We start from the raw sequence: 20,805 nt of genomic DNA on the forward strand, positions 1-20,805 counted from the left end.
CTGAAATCCAGTAAAGCTTAAGACAGGCGAGGTCCAAACATCACAGTGAATCAATTCAAAAGGAACTGTAGTTTTATGAGTAGATGAATGAAATGGAAGACGGACATGTTTGCCTGTACGGCAAGCATGACAAGTATGTGAGGGCTCCGTATTACAATTGAAATCAAAAGACTGAAGAAGACGACGGAAGGATTCGTTCCCGGGGTGGCCAAGTCGCTGGTGCCACAAGTCTGCAGAGACGGCGGCGAGGCAGTGGTTGGATGCAGGGGTCGCCGGGTGCAGTGGATAGAGATCGCCCTCGCTGTTACTGCGGAGAATTACCGCCTGGGTGTGCCGATCCTTAATAGAGAAACCACAATCGTCAAATTCAACTGTGATAGGATTGTCACGTGTAAGAGCACGAACTGAAATAAGGTTCTTGATGAGTGAGGGAGAGACAAGAACATTGTTCAGGAAGAGAGGATTGGAGGTAGTGGGTAGAGAGGAAGAACCAGTGTGGGTAATTGGGAGAGAGGTGCCATTACCGACAACGATTCGTGTTGAGGAAGAGTTGGGAGAGAGGGAAGTGATGTTACCAGAGCCTCGTGACATGTGCGAGGAGGCGCCGGTGTCGAAGAACCAGTCGCCGGTGGACTGCGGCTGCTGCAGGGAGAGCTGGTTCAGCGTGGCGAGCAGCTGTGGATCCAGCTGGGAGGTAGCGCCAGCGACGTGAGCCTGGGGTGCTGGGGCCGCAGGTCGTGCGCCCAGAATGCCGGGCGGCGGATCGCGTTGTGGCCCTTGGAATGGCCACGCCTGAACCATGCCGGTCCATGGATTCATCGTCGGGCAGAAGCCGGGCGGTGGGGCGCCTTTCTTCTTCTTCTTTTTGTTGTTGGAGGAGAATGGCGCGGATGGGCGGGGATGTGCAGCCGGCGGCGCGGCCGGCTGTTTGCCGGTGTTGCCTGGCGGTGCGGGCGCGCCGGGTGCAGCATGGGCGATGAGGGCGGCGGCAGCCTGAAGATGTGCAGCCGACGGCGTCGCAGCTGGTGCAGGAGACGAGGAGGACCCGGCGTCCTTGTACTTGGCCTGGGCGATCATGGCCGCCGCAGCCTGCATCTTCTCAGATTCGGCGATGCGCTGCTCCTCGAGCTGCAGCATGGATCGAGTCTTGAGAAACGACGGTAGGCGACGGCGAAGGGTGATGTGCGGGATCGCATGATGGAGACGGGGGTTGAGGCCGCGGACGATGTTGTGGATGAGGTCTTTGTCAGGCACCGGTGCGCCAAGGCCGGCAAGGCGATCCGCCATGACCTTCATGCGGGAGCAGTAGTCGAGGACGGTGAGGTCGCCTTGGTAGAAGTTGCGGAACTCGGCGCCGAGGTAGACGGCGCGGGTGTCCTTGTTGTCGCGGAAGAGGTTGTGGACGCCGCGCCAGATGGAGTAGGCGGTGTCGGTGTCCTCGGAGACCATGGAGAGAAGCTCGGTGGAGATGCGGTTGTAGAACCAGGAGACAATGGCGCAGTCGTTCTGCACCCAGTCGTTGTCGCCCTTGGCCGTAGAGCCATCGACATGATCACGGAGCCCGTACTGGCCGAAGATGGCGGAGAAGGAACGAGCCCAGGCGACGTAATTGGCATCATTGAAGTCGAAGATGATGGGCACTCGGTTGAGGATGTTGATGCCGTGGACGACGGACGGAGCAGCGGGCTCGGTCTGGACGCGAAGCGTGTGGGGAAGGAACGACTCGGCGTCGGAGTTGTCATCGGAGCCGGACGAGGAGCCGGACGAGGAGCTCATGGCGACAGGAAGAGAGCAGAGATGTGGGCAGCGGAAGAAGTGGATCGTGGAACTGCTGATACCATGTAAGCGGAAGTGAGAAGAATGAGGACAACTCAATCGTATTCATCAGAGGCTTACGCCTTTTGTACAAGTACATCACGGTCATGGAGCTAACTAATCTAGCTACATTCAAGGAGAGCCGCAGGACGTGTGAAACTGCTTGCTAACATAAAGAGATAACCTGGTGCTGAGTTTCAGAGGCTTGGCAGTCGTCGCTGCTGCTTGGTACAACTTGTTCAGCCGTCACAGCAGCAAAACTTCGCCTCCTCCTGCTGCTGCGGCTGCAAAACCACATCATCCCTGCCCTGCTCCAGCCCCTGCTGCCGCTGCAAGATCTCATCCCTGATCAGGCACCGCTGTAAGGGATCTTTTATTACAACGTCTCAGCTTGTAAAAACATGGCTGATTCAGTCATCGTTTATGATGCTAGCTTTGCATCATTTGCCGTTATTATTCTTGGTTACAGCTTGTAAGTAACCATGTATTTCAGAAATTGATTCTGTAAATGATGTAAGGAGCATCGGTACTTTGCTTCTATTGATCATTAGAGAGAAATACAGATTAGTGTTGAAAAAGAGAGCAAGCATACTAATTTGGAACCTGTTCGTCCAAGCCTTCCGTACTGTGACTTGCGCTGCATTTCTGAATTCTGGAGTTTTTTTAGGGAAAACATTTGCCCAAGATTAAGATAATGTCCAATTAGTTTCAGCATTCCCTTCCTTTTGTTTCCTCTGATTTTTAATCAATGGAAGAAAGGAATGAGTCTAGATAACCCTCCAAACTATTACACTAATAACAAATCAGGTATTTAGCACCCTCATATTTTCAATACTGTTTAATTAACTCTCTAAGCTGGTTTTTCAGGACGGTTTCACCTAGCTGGCTTGACACGCTAGCGGTCGTAGCCACGCCAGCACCCAGCCTTACTGGTCAGCACTCGAGCCCAAGATCTAGACTCTGGATCTTGAATCGAAGGGCTCGGTATGGTGGACCAAGTCCATGCTTTGGTGGACCAAGGAGAGGGGCGCAGTTCATGAGCTTGTCGTGGAGCAAGGCGGCCAACCTTGCACGTCAACGGATGGCCGGACTCTCACCGAAATAGGGTTTCGGTTAGCGACGTTCTCTAGCGAGCGGTGGAACGGGGTCATGCGGGCTTGAGGAGCTCGTTTGAGGTGTCGGCAAGGGCGGAGGGCCACCGTAGAGGCTAGGCGACGAGGAGCCAAAGTGGCGGCAGTCGATTGTCGACGGGCGACGACTAGGGTTTTCGACGAGCTCTGATTTTGGTGAGATCGGGATGAGGAGGAGGGGCAGCTTCAATCGGCATTTAAAGGGTAGAGGACGTGCGGGATATGAAGATCGGTGCAGCGGCAAGTCGGACTCCGCTGAGCACCATCTTCCTCGAGTCCGGCCACCGAATGAGCTCAGATCCGTGGCCAATCCTCCCTCCATGGTGAGCCACCAGCCGATTCCTTTCGCCCCTAGCTACATCTCCCTTCTGTGCCACTCTTTGACCCTTTCTTGGCATGGATCCATAGCTGGACGAGGCCTAGTCGGAGTTTCCCTCCCCACCGGTCACCATTGGCGTCGCCGAGCACCTCAATATCGACTGGCGGCTCTAGACCATCTCCCACCCATTCTACGGTCATGAAGAGATCTGTCGTGGCCCTAGTAAGCTAGAGCGCATGCCCCCATTGGCCTTGTCCCGTTGTTGACCTAGACTTCACAGGAGTTGAGCGCCGCCGCGCCTTCGAGCTCCCCGTCGACCAAACCCCCATCACGCCTAACTCCTGCAGAGCCCGTGGAAGAGTTCACCTTCACGCCTTGCAGCTTCCCGTGCCGCTCACCAGCCACATCGGCCATGGGCTTGCCGCTGTGAGTGTGGCCAAAGCCGCCATGGCCGTGCTCCGGCTCTGTGTGGCTGGTAGCGTGGCGTCCAGGCACTGACAAGCGGGACCGGGTGCTGGCATGGCTATGGCAGCTAGCGTGGTGCACCGGCTAGGCGAGACCGCCTTGAAAAACCAGCTTACGGGTTAATTAAACGGTATTGAAAATGTGAGAATGCTAAATATTTGATTTGTTAAGTGAGAGTGTGGACTGGACGAAACGCAATAGTTGTGGGGTCATCTAGACTTATTCCAAGGAAGAAATGCACAGATTGAAGCTACAAAATCGCCTGAAGATGTTGTCTGGCCTGACTCCGTTTTACTGATGAAATTTTGTCAACGACTATATATCAATTTGCTATTCACAACTCTTCTTTATTATACTCTCCAACTATACACGTATGACCTATCAATTGCATCTGAAAAATCAGGAGCTACTGGGATGTAATGAAAAAGAAAAAAGAGAGAGAGAGAGAAAGGAACACGATTAGCTTGTCATTTGACTGCACCTACTGCTGGTCTTCCTTTGCCTCTGAATTGCTCCCTGTTCTTTCTTCTCACCTCCATAGGATGGCCAAGCGAGTAAGGCCGGAATGCACCGATGAGAACCGTGGAAGGTGCCATATTGAGGCTTGGCTTCGCCTTGTGCAGGCCCTTCTTCGGGCTATTCACGTAAGATTTCATATGACCAAATATTAGGTTCGGCATTTTCTTTAGCTCAACAACTGATGACGTAAAGAATTCTTCAGTGGTTCCATCAGCTGAGGAATCTAGACTGTAACCAATCGACGCATCCAGATGAGGCGGAGGAAATCTCTCAAGTTTGGTTGCACTCGTGCTCGTCACCAATCTTGGTACCTGAAGATAAATTTAACACATCTCACTATTTATTCATGTTTTATATGTCTAATTAGTTGCCTGAATATTTGATGTAAACATTGCCAGGGGTGGTGGCAATTCGAGCATGATGCTGTTGAGTCTTGAGACAAAAGTTCTTGCAGAGGAAAAGGGAAAAGGATGCATACCTTTGGATTTGCTTGCGGCTTATTATTGACATCTGGAGTAAATACTCTGCGCCCAGGATTTTGTGACGTGTGCTTTCGGGTTGTATGACGTTCTACTGACCCACTAGCCCTTGACTTCCTGAAAAAATAAACATATGTTGAAGCTTTCTATCAACAAAACAAATAGCTGAAATAAGTTGCAAATAGTGGCGCCATACCTTTTATGCTTCTCGTACTTCAACTTCACGTCTCTTTCTTTGCATGGTGGATACTGCGGAAGGCTCGATGGTTCACAGGCATATGGTTCTGTCCTGAAGAACTGGATCCACAGTAAATGATAAGTACAGTTGAACAAAGGGCCACTTCTTGGGTTCTTACTTCTTATTCAAAAACAAAATTCTCTGTTACATCAATGCCAACTGAACTTAATCTATGCATCGCTCAGAAAAGAATTTAATCTACGCAATCATGGTCAGATGCAGATTATACCTTTGAATACTATCTGCCCACAATTTATCTTCCTTTTCCCCTTTCTTTTTATATTTGTTGCATGTAGCAGTTTTTCCAGATTGAAATTGATCTCTAGAAGCTCATTTTAGATGCCTTGAGGGTGACAGGGTAGTACTAACCTCACTGTTGAGAGCATCAGTTGCCGTTCCTCTCATATCTGGGTCAAATGATAGGAGAGTCTCGAGAAGTGATAGGGTTGATGGTGGCAAATCTTTAAATTTTTCTGCTATACACCGTTCATACAGCTTGAATGTAGGATGAGGGAACTTCATTTTCTCCCAGTAATCCTCTGATGGAGTACCACACAACTTGAAAATCTTGTGCAATTGTTCCACCTAAACAAACCACTCGTTAATAGCTAAATCAAGCAATTTCCTGCACGGTTTATGTAAAATTGATATTTCGATCAATTGGACGAAACCAAGTACCTCTGTTCTTCCGGGGAATATAGGCTCACCGAGTAGCAGTTCTGCCAATATGCAACCCACGCTCCAAAGATCAACACCAACACCATAGTGAGTAGCACCTAATAAGAGTTCAGGTGGACGATACCAAAGCGTGATCACTTGGCTAGTCATCGGCCGCATGTTGTCAGGGTCATAAGAGGTAGCAAGTCCAAAGTCAGCTATCTTAAGAATTCCATCGTTGCTGACCAGTAGGTTCGAGCTCTTGATGTCACGGTGCAGAACGCCCTTGTTATGGCAGTGTTCAATCCCGGAGAGAAGCTGTTTCATATAGCACTTCACCTGCAGACAGGGAATTACACTTCATGAATACATACATAATCAAATCAGTCATATGTTAGAACGTCTCCAACAATACATGTAAGCTACCTATAAGGTTGTCTATATCAGATTTTTATTTAGGTGGAGAGAGGTGAAGAAGAGAGAAAAGCTAGCTCATAATATGTAGATAGACTATAAAACATTAGACATTAAGTCAATGATGAAAAAATTGGCCGATCAGCAACGAGTAGATAGCCTGTTATCGGCTCTAAAATCGGTCGGCCGATTAATTGGTCTGACAATCCCATTTATTGGGTTGATCACTGATTAATCCCCTGACTCGGTCGCAAAACAACTTGCCTAGCTCTAGGTCGCAACTCAGCTCCAGGTATTTGCATTTGAGACTTTTGAGTATATTTTTTATGTGTTTGGTTGAATGAGAATGATTGCTGCCATTTTTTTGGAATCTATAGTTTATATTTTAAGCACATACTCATAGATTGTTATTTATTTTGCAGATTTATCGCCTTCCAATCAAGGTAACAACTTGTTGTCCTAGTTAGTTCTTAGCATCTTATACATGTTTACAAAAGTATTTTATACCAACCGATCAATAGTCGATCGATTAATTCAGTTAATCTCCGATTAACCGATTAATCCCTACTCCCAAGCCGGCCGAGTAGCTACCAATCACCGATTTTTTGAACAATGCATTAAATACAAGACAAAGGTAAATGATGATTGGTTGAGAGAGAACAAGGGTGGATGGACTAATTAAAACTTTAATTATGCTATATACCAACCACTGGAGAGGTAAGCTTTTGCAATATCTACAGATAATGTGGAAGAAATAATAGATAACAATTAGCTACACTGATGGAGATGCTCTTAGTCAATTACTGTGTAGTTGGAAACATCTCCTATTTAGACCCTCCCTTTTCAGAAAAGAAAGTAATTGACATCTTTGACAATTATAGATGCCGGTGAGCTAACTTTTTTTTTTTTTGACAAGTTCCCTAATCTCTGACTATCAGGAGACCAAAAGACTAATTCAACTAGCCAAAACACCAATCAGAACTCAAGCGTCGTAGGTAGCTAATTTCTAAATTGTCTAACCCCTTCGAACTTAAACAAAGAAATAAGAGACAACTAGAATCTCATTCGTTCTAATGTAACCAAAATGTCAAGTCTTGTCATGCATAAATTCAAGCCATCTCAACTAATTAAGAGCGGGCTTTGATGTTAATCATAATGTAAGACATCTTATGCACCATTAATAAATTACAATTCATATTGCTAGTCACACTCAAGTTCAACTTCGAAAACAATTATAATTTCCAGTAACACGAAGATCAAGTATAGCTGGCTACTAATGGTGTCCATACACTTCATTGCTTCATGGGGGCAGTATGTTGCCAACGCAGTGACCATACCTGAGGCAAGGACAAGCGGCGGCCGGAGGCAGATGCGGCGGCGGTGAGGCCAGTGAGGTCGTGGTCCATGTACTCGAAGACGAGGTAGAGGGACGGCGCGGTGTTGAGGCGGGAGGTGACCAAGCCGTCGAGGCGGACGACGTTGGGGTGGTCGCCGAGGCGGCGGAGCAGGGCGATCTCCCGCGCCATGAACCGCGCACTCTCGGCCTCGCCGACGCCATCCACGCGCACCTTCTTCAGTGCCACCACGCGGCCGCTCTCCACGTCAATAGCTTTGTACACGTTGCTGTATGTGCCGGAACCAATCTGCGCGGCCATGGCAAAAAAAGATCGCAACTTTTTTTTTATTTTGTTGCTCGAATTGAGATCATTTCTTTTCACTGATTCATCGACTGGGTTCTAAAAAAACTAAAATATCCACTTCAACTCGGTTTCTTTGAAAATGCCAGAGAGGATAACATTAACTGGTAATCAATACGAACACTGCAAGTTGACTTTTCCGTTTGTCCTTGCGAATTACGAATTCTTGTGACGAGGACAGTATAAAGTACTATGAACATAAACAATGGAATTGTTATTTTCTGAATCTCAAGTAAACTAGGGATTCGTCCATCTCTGCTTATTTTGAACCACTCCACTCTTGGAATTTGGAGCTTGTTTATGCGTTGAAATCATCATCTGTTTCCTTTCTCCCTTGTTCTCTGCAACTCGGAACCAATAAAAAAGAGATCCTTTTTCGTGTATGTACTACGTCAACTTCAACTACGATGACCAGAAAAGGGCAAAAAGCAAGAACTCAAATTACTCGCTGATTTTCGCAAACAACGATCGCGTGCGACAACCACGAACGAACAAATCGAAGCAACGGAGAAGAAAGGTAGCTTGAAATCTTTCCCTCCCCAGGCCAACAACTCGCTCCTAGCCTCCTACCGTTTCCAAGAAAGGGCCATACTTTTCCGGTAATAACTGGAGTACTACAAAACAAGGACGGGCAGGCGGTGGGATCATACTCACCTTCTCGAGCTTGTGGAAGGCGTCGGCGCCGCGGGGCGCCCAGCCCCGGAGCGCGTCACCGGCGGCGTCGGAGAGCCAGAGCGGCCACCCGCACGCGTCCTTCTTCACCGGCGCGATGTGCTCCGGCTGCGGCGCCTTGAGCTGCACCTCTTGATCCCCTCCGCCGCCTCCTCCGGCTGTCGCGGCGGGGAAGAAGAGGGAGGACCCGGGAGCGGTGGCGAGCTTACCGAGGATGCAACCCATGGCGGCGGAGCGTCATGTGTCGAAGGCGCGGGCGCGGTCACCGGCGGCGGCGGGGGATGTTGCCAGGAAACGAAGGGAGGACGCGGGAAGTAGAGGGAGGAAACAGGGAGACAGCCTCAACTCTAGTGCGAAACTTCTACGTGGCGAGTCTTTTGTTACGACGGGTTGGCACTCTGAACCTTGGACTCCTTGGCAGAATATTACAGCGTATCTTGACTTCTTAGGTAAAAATTATTACCTTTACTTTAGTACCATTTCCATGCTAGTAAAAATTTTATGCACATTCGAATCCATACGAATGATTCCGCATATTTTAAGCATGATTAGTTCAACTCCAACAGAAGAGTTATCCAGTGATACAGCACCCGCAAAGTACTGTAGCACTGAAAATCGGTCTTCAGTACCGCACAGTACTGTTACAGTATTGCGGAGAGAGTACGGAGCTGTATTTTTACGGGGTACTGTAGTAGCACGCAACACTGTAGCAGTACCGCTCATAGTGGCTGACAGTGGGCCGGAGGGGAACCCTGTAGCAGTACTGTAACAACGGTAGTGGTACTGTTTATAGAGGCTGACAGCGGGATAAGGGAGAAAAAAGTCATAAAAATTAGAAAATAAGATAGCTGTTAGAGATGAAAAAATAAAGGATGCTATAATAATATTTTTGAGGATAAAAATTTAAAATAATTATTGAAGATGACCTTACAAATAGTATGATGCTCCTTCCTATTATAAATACATAATGTTTCGAAAAAGTTTCGATCAAACTTTTGAAATTTAACAACTAATACTTTTTCAAATATTTAGTTTTAAAATATGAAAATTATATGTATGAATTTATCTTTAAAAATACTTTTGTGATATCATAAACTTATTTAATTATATAAATATATTTTAGTTGAAAATAGTAGTTAAATGTGCGCATCGAAGACCATGGTATGTCCAAAATATGAAGTATTTTTGACCGGAGGGAGTAATAATTTAGTATCCTTATGGCCATACCCAGTAAGACCATACATAATTTTATGAAATGATATATCTGGGAGTATTCTTTTATGAAACTATATTTATAACTAGTTATGTACGCGTACTTATAACAGGAGCTATAATTTTATGAGGTAATCTGAAAAAATTAAAAAAACGCGGAACTCACTAGGTAGGCAACGGGACTCATCAGGTGGGCGTGGGACTCACGAGTCCTACACGAAACTTCTTTTGCTACATTTTAAGCAGTAGTAGATAGCAGATAATATCTAATAAAATGGTACGTTTTCTTGTGTTAACTCCTTTTGTGTCCCTAATACTTAGGGTTTAAATATTAGAATTGATAGATGAAGGGGACCCCACCTGTTTGACAAGAAAAGGTTCCTAAAATTAAAGGGTTCACACTTGACACGGAAGCGGTGGCAAATCAAAACGTCCTTTTATCGGAGAGAGTTTTCAGACTTTCTTTTTCACGGGTAAAAAGATATTTCAATACATAACAGTAACAGGTAGTGCAATTGACGACATTTATTTTAATTTCTCATATAATATTACAAATTTGCGCTTATTTTTCCTATCAAAAATTTAAAAAAGAGCACTTGTATACGTACGAAAATGTTTTTACAACTCGTTTATTGGTCAATGATTGGGACTTAAGCAGGTTGGTGGGTTCTGATTACACGGGGTTAAGCAGTTGATTATACTCCCTCCTTACAAAAACACAATGCATGTTTTATTTTGAGAAAATCAAACTTTATATATTTTGATTAAAATTTAGTCAAATTATAAGTATGTTTAATGTATAAAATTGTATGACTAGATTTATATTTCAAAATGCTTTTATACTATATTAGTTTTGTGGGTATAAGTGATATATTTTGTGAGTAAATAACGGTTAAAGTTTAATTTTAAAGACCGGGTCGTAATAAAATACGTCTGGTATAGATGAACGGAGGGAGTATTTTGCTTGGTAACCACCAAGTTCGTAGCATGCTCGTGCAAAAAGTTTTCGTACTTATACCTTTACCCTTTAAATGCCTGTATATCATACGATTCTGTATACAATTAAGTTTCCAAACAGATGCGAGTCCCCTTTGGATACCTGGATTCTGGATCCAGTTTTCCATGCGTGATCGACTTGCTGCACTGCATGTACAGTTACTATCAAAGGTGGAAACGAAATCAAACTTGCAGAACTCGTTTCAGCATTTCTTTCTCCTTTTGCAGCCTTTCTTTTGCCCTTTTCCTGCATCGATCGTTTCGTGACCTTCTTGATCGCTGATGGGTCAGAATCACCGGGTACATACATACATACATAAAGGATGACAGATCTCGGGGACTGATTGTGCTTGGTGTCAGTCAGTCAGCCAGCCAGCCAGAATGAAGGCAGCATGACAGTAACATCACACTGGTCTAGTCCAGTGGGCAGCCAAAGTTTTTTAGGTAAGGGTTCGTTGCATTCCTGCGGACGATTTGATTCAGCAACGGTTGTGGTTGATAACAAAATGGAAATCGTTGTTAAGTTATTATTAGCATTTAGCAGTTGTGCTCTGCTCACTCACATACCAACTTTGGTATTGGAATCTTAGTAGGTCGTCTTAACCGTCGCCTCTCCTTTGGTTGAAGCAACTGAACATTCAGAAAAGATTGTTCATGGCCTGCCGACCCCCATGATATGGTATTGTGCATGCAAATAGCAGCTTACGTGCGAATAGTTTCGATGCCTGTCCTGTCGATCATATCAGCCAGTTGGGTTGTTCGTCATCTATGTGCATCCGTTCCACGGGCATTGTTACTTGCAACAACTGCGACGAATTCATTCAGTCGTTCAACTTGACAGCATCTGCATTCTGCAATGACACTAGCAGAGAGTACGGTGTCCCTGAACTGCAGGCTGCAGCACCTACTCCCCGACAGCGACACAGAACAGCCTTGAGGTCTTGAGAGAGTAACGCAACATCTCCGTCGATTCTTTCCTCGGTGTTAACGAAGGCTGTCGAATCGTGATCAGTAGTAGGTGTAGGGTAGCTCCAAAATCGACTGCAAACGGGCTTGTCCCAGGCGATATACGCCGGTCGACGGCAGGAGCGACAAGCTCGCCTCTCGGTCTCTCTCTCTCTCTCCACCTCATCGACGAAGATGACATGCCGGGCGTATCGCCCATTCTTGAACTTGCTCTCGCCCAGATTGACAAGTCTCAGCAGCCATTCAGGGCAGCTCCAATGGTTAGAGCTAGCAACCATTCCTGCATCTCGATTTCAGACTCAGCCCACAGGCAGACTGCCTCTGCATTCCTGCATGGCATGGCAGCCTGCTCTGCCTCGTTGACCACAGGACGGCATGTACGTTGACCGGGCGTAGTGTAGCACTGGCGATCAGTAAAACTTGAGCCGCTAATTGCAATTAGAGCTTAACCTCCGGCATCACTCCCCTAATACATCGAGTTTATGGATTTAATCGCAGCATGTATGGTCTTTGTCAGTTGGGGAAGAATGAAAGCGAACCATGAAGTAGGCGTTTGGAGCTTTGTCAACCCAACCCAACCCTACCCTACCGTGTAGGCGTGAAGCAAGTAGCAACTGTACTTTTGGAGCTTGCACTAACCATGCACGTAAATGATGCAACGCTCAAGAGGCACCTATCTATACACTGTATATACACAGAAGCATGCCACTAAAGCCAGGGGTGGACCCAGGCTCATGACAGGCTGGGCTTTAACTCGGGCTATGGACTTAAAACACTCTTTATTTATTGTTGAAACAGTAGTTTTTTTAAAAAGTTTGGTCTAAATTTGAATGGGCTAGCCTGGGGTTTAGCTTAGGGCTTGTTAAAGCTACATGTAGATGTAGTATGTTTATTGTAGGGCTATGACTTCACATTCCAGCTTCAGGTTAGATTTTGAATATTTAGGTTAAGATAAAATATTTTAAATCTCTATTTTTAAACTAAAATAAAAAAAGACTCATCTAAACACTCTATGATTTTTTAAGCTAGAAACACGTAGTTACAAATTTGAAGCAGCTCCTAAAAAAGCCCTAAACTCTTATCATAAATAAATTTGTAAACAGAAGGATACAAACTTTTCACAATTTGAACTGTCTGATCAATGTGAGACTGATTTTTCCTCCGATCGAGGGGAGAAAAGTGAGACTGAATTACATATGTCGTGCTTTGTCAACTACAGTAGGCTCGTGATCTTGCACTCTCAGAGGATTGTTACACCTGTACGTATAACATGACTGTCATGACCGTGCATTGCAAACGAGCTGCAGATATTGCCATCCCTTGAGTTTGACGGGTCATGGCCAGGCCAACTACTCCCAGAAAAAGAAAAAGTACGCTGCGTGTGGAGCTTTGACTATAGAGTATAGAGCTCAAAGTCGCCATACATGACTGGCCTAACCACCATGCAACTGGCTGGCTGCCAACCTTGGCTTGCATGCATGGCCCGGCCCTACAATGCTGCCAAAGTCTCACACGGTACGCACGCATGACCAACTCCTGTTGGGACCACAACTAGAGCGCGACGTGGCCGTCTATTAGGTAGTCCGAGATTCCTACTACATCTCTTTAGTAGTTCTATCTATGAGTTATAGATTTTAGTTGTCTTAAGTTATATGTTGTGCATAGGTATAATGTGCGTTTAAATATTATAATTTGTATCTCCTATCGAGAGGTTTGAAAAAAAAATCCCGATTGAAATTGTTCTACGCGGACCTGCCACGCCGTTGAACACTTGGTTGCTATGCTCGGTGGAGAGATGCCATTCAAAGTGGTGTCGTTAGTGCACGGCCATTTTCCTCTACCTTTTCCCCCCTCCTTTTTACGTATAGTTGCCACTCCGGCAGGAGATAAGCTTGAGATTTTTTATTTTCTTTGGTGTTAAGTCATGGTTGTGAAACCTTTTTTTTTTTTTTGAGATTTTTTTTGTCAAACCATGGCTGTGAAAACTCCCTGTTTCATTCATCTTTTCTTTTGTTTTTGTTTCTGTGGTCGGTTTCGTCGTGGTGGCTGCCTTCATAGAACATGACAGTAGCCGGTCTTGTATACGGGTTGAACCTCTTTGACTTAATCAGTTTTTGGAGTTTGTTTCAACGTGTTTGACCAAGGAGAACATGAGACGGAGAACCAATTTTGTTTCTAGTGCCACATGAGAGCATGTCTTTTCGTCAGTACATACAGTACATGTCATCACTTCAGAAAATAAACTTCATAGTTCAGAGGTATCAGATAGAAAAATCTGAAAAGCACGCAGTGTTCCCTTTCTCAAGCAGTCAAGAAGGGCAAGCCGCAAGCCTGACAGCAAATCACCCTCAATATGAGAACATGGGGGTGAAGATTACACCCGTGATCACAAACCAACAAAACAGGCTGCCTAAGCAGTGATAATGATGAGTCAATCACTGTCATGTAATCCTAGTTAATGATGGCTTAGGCAGCATTTTATTGTCCCACAAGAAAATAAAGCGTGACATCATGTCTTTATCTTTGAGCTCATACCTGATGCCTTTCTTTCAGATGGCTCACACCAGCCATTTTCTGCGTGAAACAGAAGCATGCAGTGGTCAGAACGTTGCAATCTCCTTTCAAAATTTCATCTCCACCTGTGCACCTGCATAAGTAACCGCAAACATGCGTCTCGACAAAGAAACACAGCACAACCGACTAATCACAGCACAACCGACTAATCAATAAATCACCAGAAACATAGGCGTTCGGACACAAAACGACCAAGCTAGTAGCAGACATGATCCATCACATTCAGACACAAAGCGACCAAGATGACAGATGAGAATCAGATATGATATGACTATCACATTCAGATCGCCCAGGTTGCATCAGATAGAACCGGGATTCTATGGGCAAAACCCGAGACGTCATCAACGATAGTTCAGACTAGTGGGTGAATGAAAGGAAATGTGAGCAAAGAAAAGAAAACGAACGGAAACTGCGTCAAGTTATAATAGGTAGTTTTCACTTGGGTCCCATGGTCTAATCCCCTATATATATTGTCTTAAAATGCCACAATGAAATGGCAGAGAAGGAGCATTAGCAGGCATCGTTTTCTTTCCTTATATGATGAATGGGGATGCAATTTACAGTTCATATCGACCATATGGGTTCAGCCAGTGCAAAGCTTTTCGAGAGCCATGTTCTCATCGCCATCGACACTCTTCAGAGTACTTCTCACCAAATCCTCTGGGAAGCCCATCTCAACCAGCTTCTGGACCTGCACTTGCACAAACGAAGGATGACTACGACTATGGTCCATCAACATGTACATGTTTTCTATACTCAATGGAATGATAGAAAGCGTTGACAGTACCTTTTCTTCCATGCCAGTGGAAGCACTCTTTGCAAAGGCCTCTGTCCAGTAGCGAGCCGTACCAACAAATGTCGAATAGTCACGCAAGTACTGCAGAAACAGATCAGCACACCAAATTGAGTGGAGCACGGTCTGCAACAGTGATTCTGTTAATGTTACTTAAGTAGCCCATGTCCTGAAATACGTAGCTTTCTGGGGCTGTTCCATTCATTATTGCAGTGAAATTTCAGGTCTTATGCGTTCTCTGCATCAATGGACTCAAAGTACAAAACTCTAGCAGGGAGTTACTAATGCCCATCCTGTAGCCTACATGATGCCTGGTCTGGGACTGCATAGTGGCCTATTCTGACTAGCGAAGTTACCATCAAAATATCACTGGTAATCTGGTGCACTCCAATAGAAAGCACCTAGCTGTGTTCCTGGACAATTGCCAGCATTTATTCACTACAAATATGTCAAAGATGTAATTCTTTCCTTGGAATTAGCAATCCTTCAGTTCAGTTCAGGACAGGACAGGCTGACTAGTAAACAATCTGGTACGGCAGTACACTCTACATGAAAAGCACTGAGCTGATTAGAAACATCTTATACCCAGCTTTCCATACAGAATTATCAATCCATGCGGAGCATACTAAATGCATAAGAGCTTGCTGAACTGAATAGAACTACCTTACACCCTATCTTGTCATCTAGCATCTGCATCAACACTACACGGAGCATATACAGTACTAATTGCACGAGAACAAAAAGAACTCTACAGTGGAGAAAACAGTTATCAGTTGTCATAACCGCAAACATATCCACTGGTGTAACATTATAACTACAAAATTGCAAAGTGTTCTGAAGGCACTAGCTCATGTGGCCAATGCTACAACCTTACTTCGAATAGTCATATTCACTTTGTGCAAAACTCTATGCTGCTATTCTGCCAGGGGCATGACGAGGCAGTCAAAGTCAAGCATAAGTACACAAACAAGTTTCTGGAAAAAAGAAGAACAGTCATTCTGACTCATTATTCATCGGAATTTACCAAGGGCAGACAATACCAATTTAGCTCCCAAGTCCCAGCATGCTGTAGATCCAGCGGGCGAAACTAAGTGGTGCACTAAAACATAGAATCAAATAGGAAAGGCCGAGCTCAGACCTGTTGTGCGACAACAGCATCCTGAGGATCATCAGGTGCAGGAGCAGAAAGCAGAGCTTGAAGGGAAAGCAGCGCCGTCTTCAAGGTAAGGGCTGGGCTCCACTGATCTTTCAGTATGTCCAAGCAAATTGCTCCATTTTGGCTGCTGATGTTAGGGTGCCTTGAAGATAGATTGGAGGAGAAATCAGAATTGCGCTGAAACAAGCCTAAATGAGGGTAGCATAATTAAGAAATACGAGGGAATGCAGGTAACAAAATGGGTTAGTGATCACTCAATCAAAAAGCTGAAGCGATGAATATAAGTTATCTGTTAGTCACTGATTACTTGCGACCAGAGCAATCGTAGCAATACATATATGTAAGAAAGTTGTGTCATCAGGATGAAAAAATTCCCGATATAAAACAACAGGGAGTAAATTTGCATACCATACTTTGGTGATGAACTGCATCTTCGGAGGCTCAAAGGGATAGCCACCTGCGAATCAAAGACCAAAATCAAGTAGGCGATAACAGCTGCCACACCGTGCGCTCATACTTTTCACTTGCAGTTATTAGCATACGATGGTACACGAGACATTCAACTTCGGGAGATGAGAACAACTAAAAGAAGCCCATAAACAAAACCATTAGATTCCATCAAAATTATATCCCATCACAAGTGTAGGGTGCTAACTGTTTAGCAAGCAATTCGTGCCTTACGGCAAGGGTTCAACTAATAGTGTTCTATTATTTACATCACAAAAGATAAAAGTGAAATGCACTTGAATTAGTGCATATGAATGTATCTGGACTTGGGATGTGGTGAATAAATCCGTGTGTTCAAACGCAGCGCTTCTTCGCACCGCAAAGCAAAGGTGGAATCCACATTAGTTGCTGCGCCCACCTACGCTGCCCACCCGAATCGTGATCTGAAACAGGAATAAACCAAAGAGGGCAGGCAATTCACACCAAACCCTAATCCACCGTAAACCCCCGCCACAAGAGAATCAATCGCGCATCGCAGCAATCCATCCACGCAATTACCCACTCACTCCACACACGGATCGCAGGGGAAAATCCTATACGGGCGTAGGGGGATGGGAAAGGGATCCGAAGAAATGAACGCGCGAGGAGGGAGGGAGAGAGGGAGGGAGGGAGGAGTTACTGGGGAGGCGGATGTCAATGATGAAGGTGCCGCCCTCGTAGGGCGTGTCCCTGGGCCCGGCGATGGTGCCGGTGAGGTGGGAGATGGTGGCGCCGTCGTGCAGCGCGATGGAGACGCCGGAGACCTCCCGGTCGCGGTTGCACTCCGTCAGCTCCTTCTGCACGCGCGAAACGTCCACCATCCTCGCCTCCTGCTGCAGGCTGCAGCGCCGTCACCTCCTCTCCTCCTTCGGTCGGGAGCAACGCGATGGGAATGGGGAAGAATCGAGGAGGAGAGGAGATGCCACGCCGCTACTAATAATACCGCCGCTAATACTTACTTAGGTCTATTTGTTTCAGCTTCGAATCGTGAATTTTAGCTTTTACAATCTGAAACTGAAACAAATAGATAATTTTTTGTTATAGCTTTTTAAAATCTGTTGGTTGGATTGTGGAAATTTGAGAAGCTGGTTTTTCTCAATTTTTGATAAATTGTGAAAGTCCATTTTACTAAACTATTTATCAAATTTTTTAGAATCTACAGTCTAAAAGCTTTTCACAATCCAGCTTCTATAAGCTACTTTTCAGAATCTCCAGCTGAAACAAACAGACCCTTAATTACCCTAATAATAATCATCATTATATAAGTTACTGTTTGGTTTATAGTACAGAACAGATTCACCTTCTTTTTAAGCTGTTTGGACGTAGAGTTGTGAGATATAATGATCCGTAATCAGATAATATTTTTCAAAGATTCAAGATAAAATCGTTAAAAAACGATAAAACACGGTCGTCTCACTTCAAATATGATACTGAATAAGTATTTAAGACTTATTTTATCTCACCTAACAAATAAATATCTATATATAATAGAATCATCACATCATCAAATCTATGAATAAAATTATTTCATCCTATCTTGCTCTCAAACCAAACACTATATAAAGTAATCTATATCGGTATTGTTACTCACTCTGACTCAACTTAAATAACTTATTAGAGTTAAATATAAATATTAAGATAAAGATAAAATAATCCTTTTATTCACTTTTAATATCATTTATTGTTTAATAGAGAAGTAATGTTGGAAAATTAGTCTAAAGGTACTAGATCGTCGTATATTTTAAATATTATAAAAATGACTAAAAGGTTATCTATTTTGAAATTAAACATGGAATGTTTGTTCAGTGGAGATTCCTTTGGCTTTGGTAGTTTGGTTACTTGCCTTGTGCTATGGGGTGAAGGGGATGCTGTCAAGTGGGTGGCCGATGCCGTCGAGGCGGCACGCGGACGGATCCGCGAGGCCCCCACGCGCCTCGAGGACCGGGAGGAGCAGCAGTTGCGTACGGCCTCCCTGGCTGGTCATCTGACTCGGATCAAGCTGCGGCGCTATCCGTTGTGCCGAGCCATACAATGGAAGTGCCGGCTGCATCCTACCACAGATTGGGCGATAGCGTTGCCCCTTGAGGCTGGGTTGACGATGGCCACCGCCTTCTCCAGTTTCAGTTTGGTTCTCACGGCTTACCTCACCTCTACGCTTGCCACACCGTCTCAAGCTTCTCTATCTTTTCCAAAATATTTGATTCTTCTTAGTTATGGCTGTTCTTAGTCTTACTCCTGCTATTTCGGTCTGCAAAATCATATTTGTTATTTGTGTTGTAGCTTTCTTTGCTCCTCACGTACTGAAAATCTGAAAAATATCCTCACGCGATTCAACAACAGGTTTCTGTGAGTATTATAAGTTCGTTATGCCCCATTATGATGACGAAAATTTTGCTCTATTAATTTGGTTTCTTCTACAACACATGTTTGCTAAAACTGTCCTTTTCTTCATTTTGTCACACGAATAAAAAAATCAAGCTGCTTATCCCGGCTGAAACACTGTCATTGTGCAGTCATTACAGTACCTGTGTTTGTGTCGATCAGTAAGCTTATCACAGATTTTTTAATTTGACATTTTCATTTATTGTATAGTATGTTTGTACTGCAAGTACAATAGCTAAGCAAATATACTTAGCCAATCTTTTCTTTGTGATTTGGAGTGATCAATGATTCATTTCCTTACACTCTAGACTCTGGAGCACTTTAGTTGTCCCTAACAGTATATTATTTCTTTATGTGCAGAGGAAATGGGGGTAGATATGTGCTTCTGGCAACTGCAATCCTATTTTGAGCATACAAACTTGAATTGCTGTTTTGTTGCCTCAGAAGGCTACCGAGAAGGGGAATGCACCGCTACAGTCTTGGTTCAAACACGAAAAAATATTCATATTGGCTATTGTTTAGTGCAAATCGATTGCTCTTTTAAGATTCTTGCACAATTTTGTGAAGACTTCTCTTAATGCCTATTTAGATAGTTTTTATTTCCCTGTAGGTAATTTTCTACGTGTGTGCATCTGTAGTTCTACCCAAAATTATGAGGTAATTATGACATATCACCAGAACACTGTATTTTAGGTTTTTTTAAGAATATCTACAGTTGACTTACTATGATCAAGATAGTAAATTCTGTAACACGTATGAAATGCAGTTTATTAAAGACTGTGTTATGACGTCATCTCATTTTCTGAGCAGTGCTTGCAAGTGTATTGGTTTTAGCAACTTCACTGCTCATATTAACACAGTTATGTGCCTGCCAGTGTTTTGTTATCCATGAGGATTTGGTTGTTGTTTTAGCAATTCGATCGTATTTCCATTTGTTTCATGAGCTTTTGTTAACTGTCACCAGATGGTGGCTCGCCGTTAGATGACCTGCTACTCCTCAGCACGATAGGTATTCCACCTAGGATATATTTATTTACCACTGTTGATGTTCACCAGATGGGGGCTCGCCGTTAGATGATCATAATGACGTATAAATTAGACTTAATTACGTGATTATAATTTTGAGACGTGACATAGGGTCAGTCTGACCATCATACGGCGGTCTGATCATCGACATACCGTCGGTCTGATCTTCAGAAGCCAAAATCTTCTGCACACTGGTGGTCTGACCGCCACTTCAACATCAGTCTGACCGTCAGCACTTAAAACTATATGCATTTCGGTTATCTTATTCGGGTTTTCAAACTTTGAAATCCTAATCATTTAGTGGTCCTTCTGCAAATATTTTCGAAACACGACGCTCTATTATTATTCAAGCATGCATCATTTGCACATTCTTTCCGTTGTTCATTTGTTTATGCAATGCATTCTTATTTCGTTTAGAGAGTGTCGCACCGGCGATCCAAGCAAGTAAAGGTGACGCCAATCTATCGAAGTTCTACGATGGTTGTATCGGGAGTATCAAGCAACCGTTGGAGCAATAAGGCAAGCATGTAAGCATATTACCCCCTTTAGTTAAATTGAATGAAGTCTAAATTGATAAGTTATCGCTGATGTATGTTTGCATGTTTAGTGATGTCGATATCGGGTTTATATGGGTAGAGCCTATATTGATTTTGTATTACCTCTATTTTGAGTTATTGATTATCCATATGCTTGTAGCCTTGATAATTTTGTTGGTGTCTGTCTAACTTCAGAGTTATTTGAAATGCTTAGCAATGCTTAGGTCATTGATAGAAGACGAGCAATGGTTCAACCGTTGTTCGTGAGCTTAA

The 20,805-nt window shown here is 44.3% G+C and overlaps 2 protein-coding genes across 2 annotated transcripts; both read right to left on the reverse strand.

Annotated features, from left to right (window-relative positions):
* Nucleotides 1-3,973: 3,973 nt before the first annotated feature.
* Nucleotides 3,974-8,779, reverse strand: LOC133909508 (probable serine/threonine-protein kinase At1g54610). Its single transcript, XM_062351964.1, has 7 exons — nt 8,388-8,779; nt 7,374-7,679; nt 5,644-5,961; nt 5,335-5,550; nt 4,924-5,024; nt 4,727-4,844; nt 3,974-4,559 (listed from the first exon to the last, which is right to left on the reverse strand). Exons 1-7 carry the CDS (start codon nt 8,628-8,630, stop codon nt 4,197-4,199), a joined length of 1,665 nt encoding a protein of 554 aa, XP_062207948.1. The 5' UTR covers nt 8,631-8,779; the 3' UTR covers nt 3,974-4,196.
* Nucleotides 8,780-14,547: 5,768 nt separating this feature from the next.
* LOC133909509 (ubiquitin-conjugating enzyme E2 27-like) lies at nt 14,548-17,529 on the reverse strand. The gene is made up of 5 exons (XM_062351965.1): nt 17,229-17,529; nt 16,511-16,559; nt 16,085-16,244; nt 14,941-15,030; nt 14,548-14,844 (listed from the first exon to the last, which is right to left on the reverse strand). Exons 1-5 carry the CDS (start codon nt 17,407-17,409, stop codon nt 14,737-14,739), a joined length of 588 nt encoding a protein of 195 aa, XP_062207949.1. The 5' UTR covers nt 17,410-17,529; the 3' UTR covers nt 14,548-14,736.
* Nucleotides 17,530-20,805: the final 3,276 nt, after the last annotated feature.

Source organism: Phragmites australis, chromosome 2 (assembly GCF_958298935.1).
Source record: "Phragmites australis chromosome 2, lpPhrAust1.1, whole genome shotgun sequence".
NCBI lineage: Eukaryota > Viridiplantae > Streptophyta > Magnoliopsida > Poales > Poaceae > Phragmites > Phragmites australis.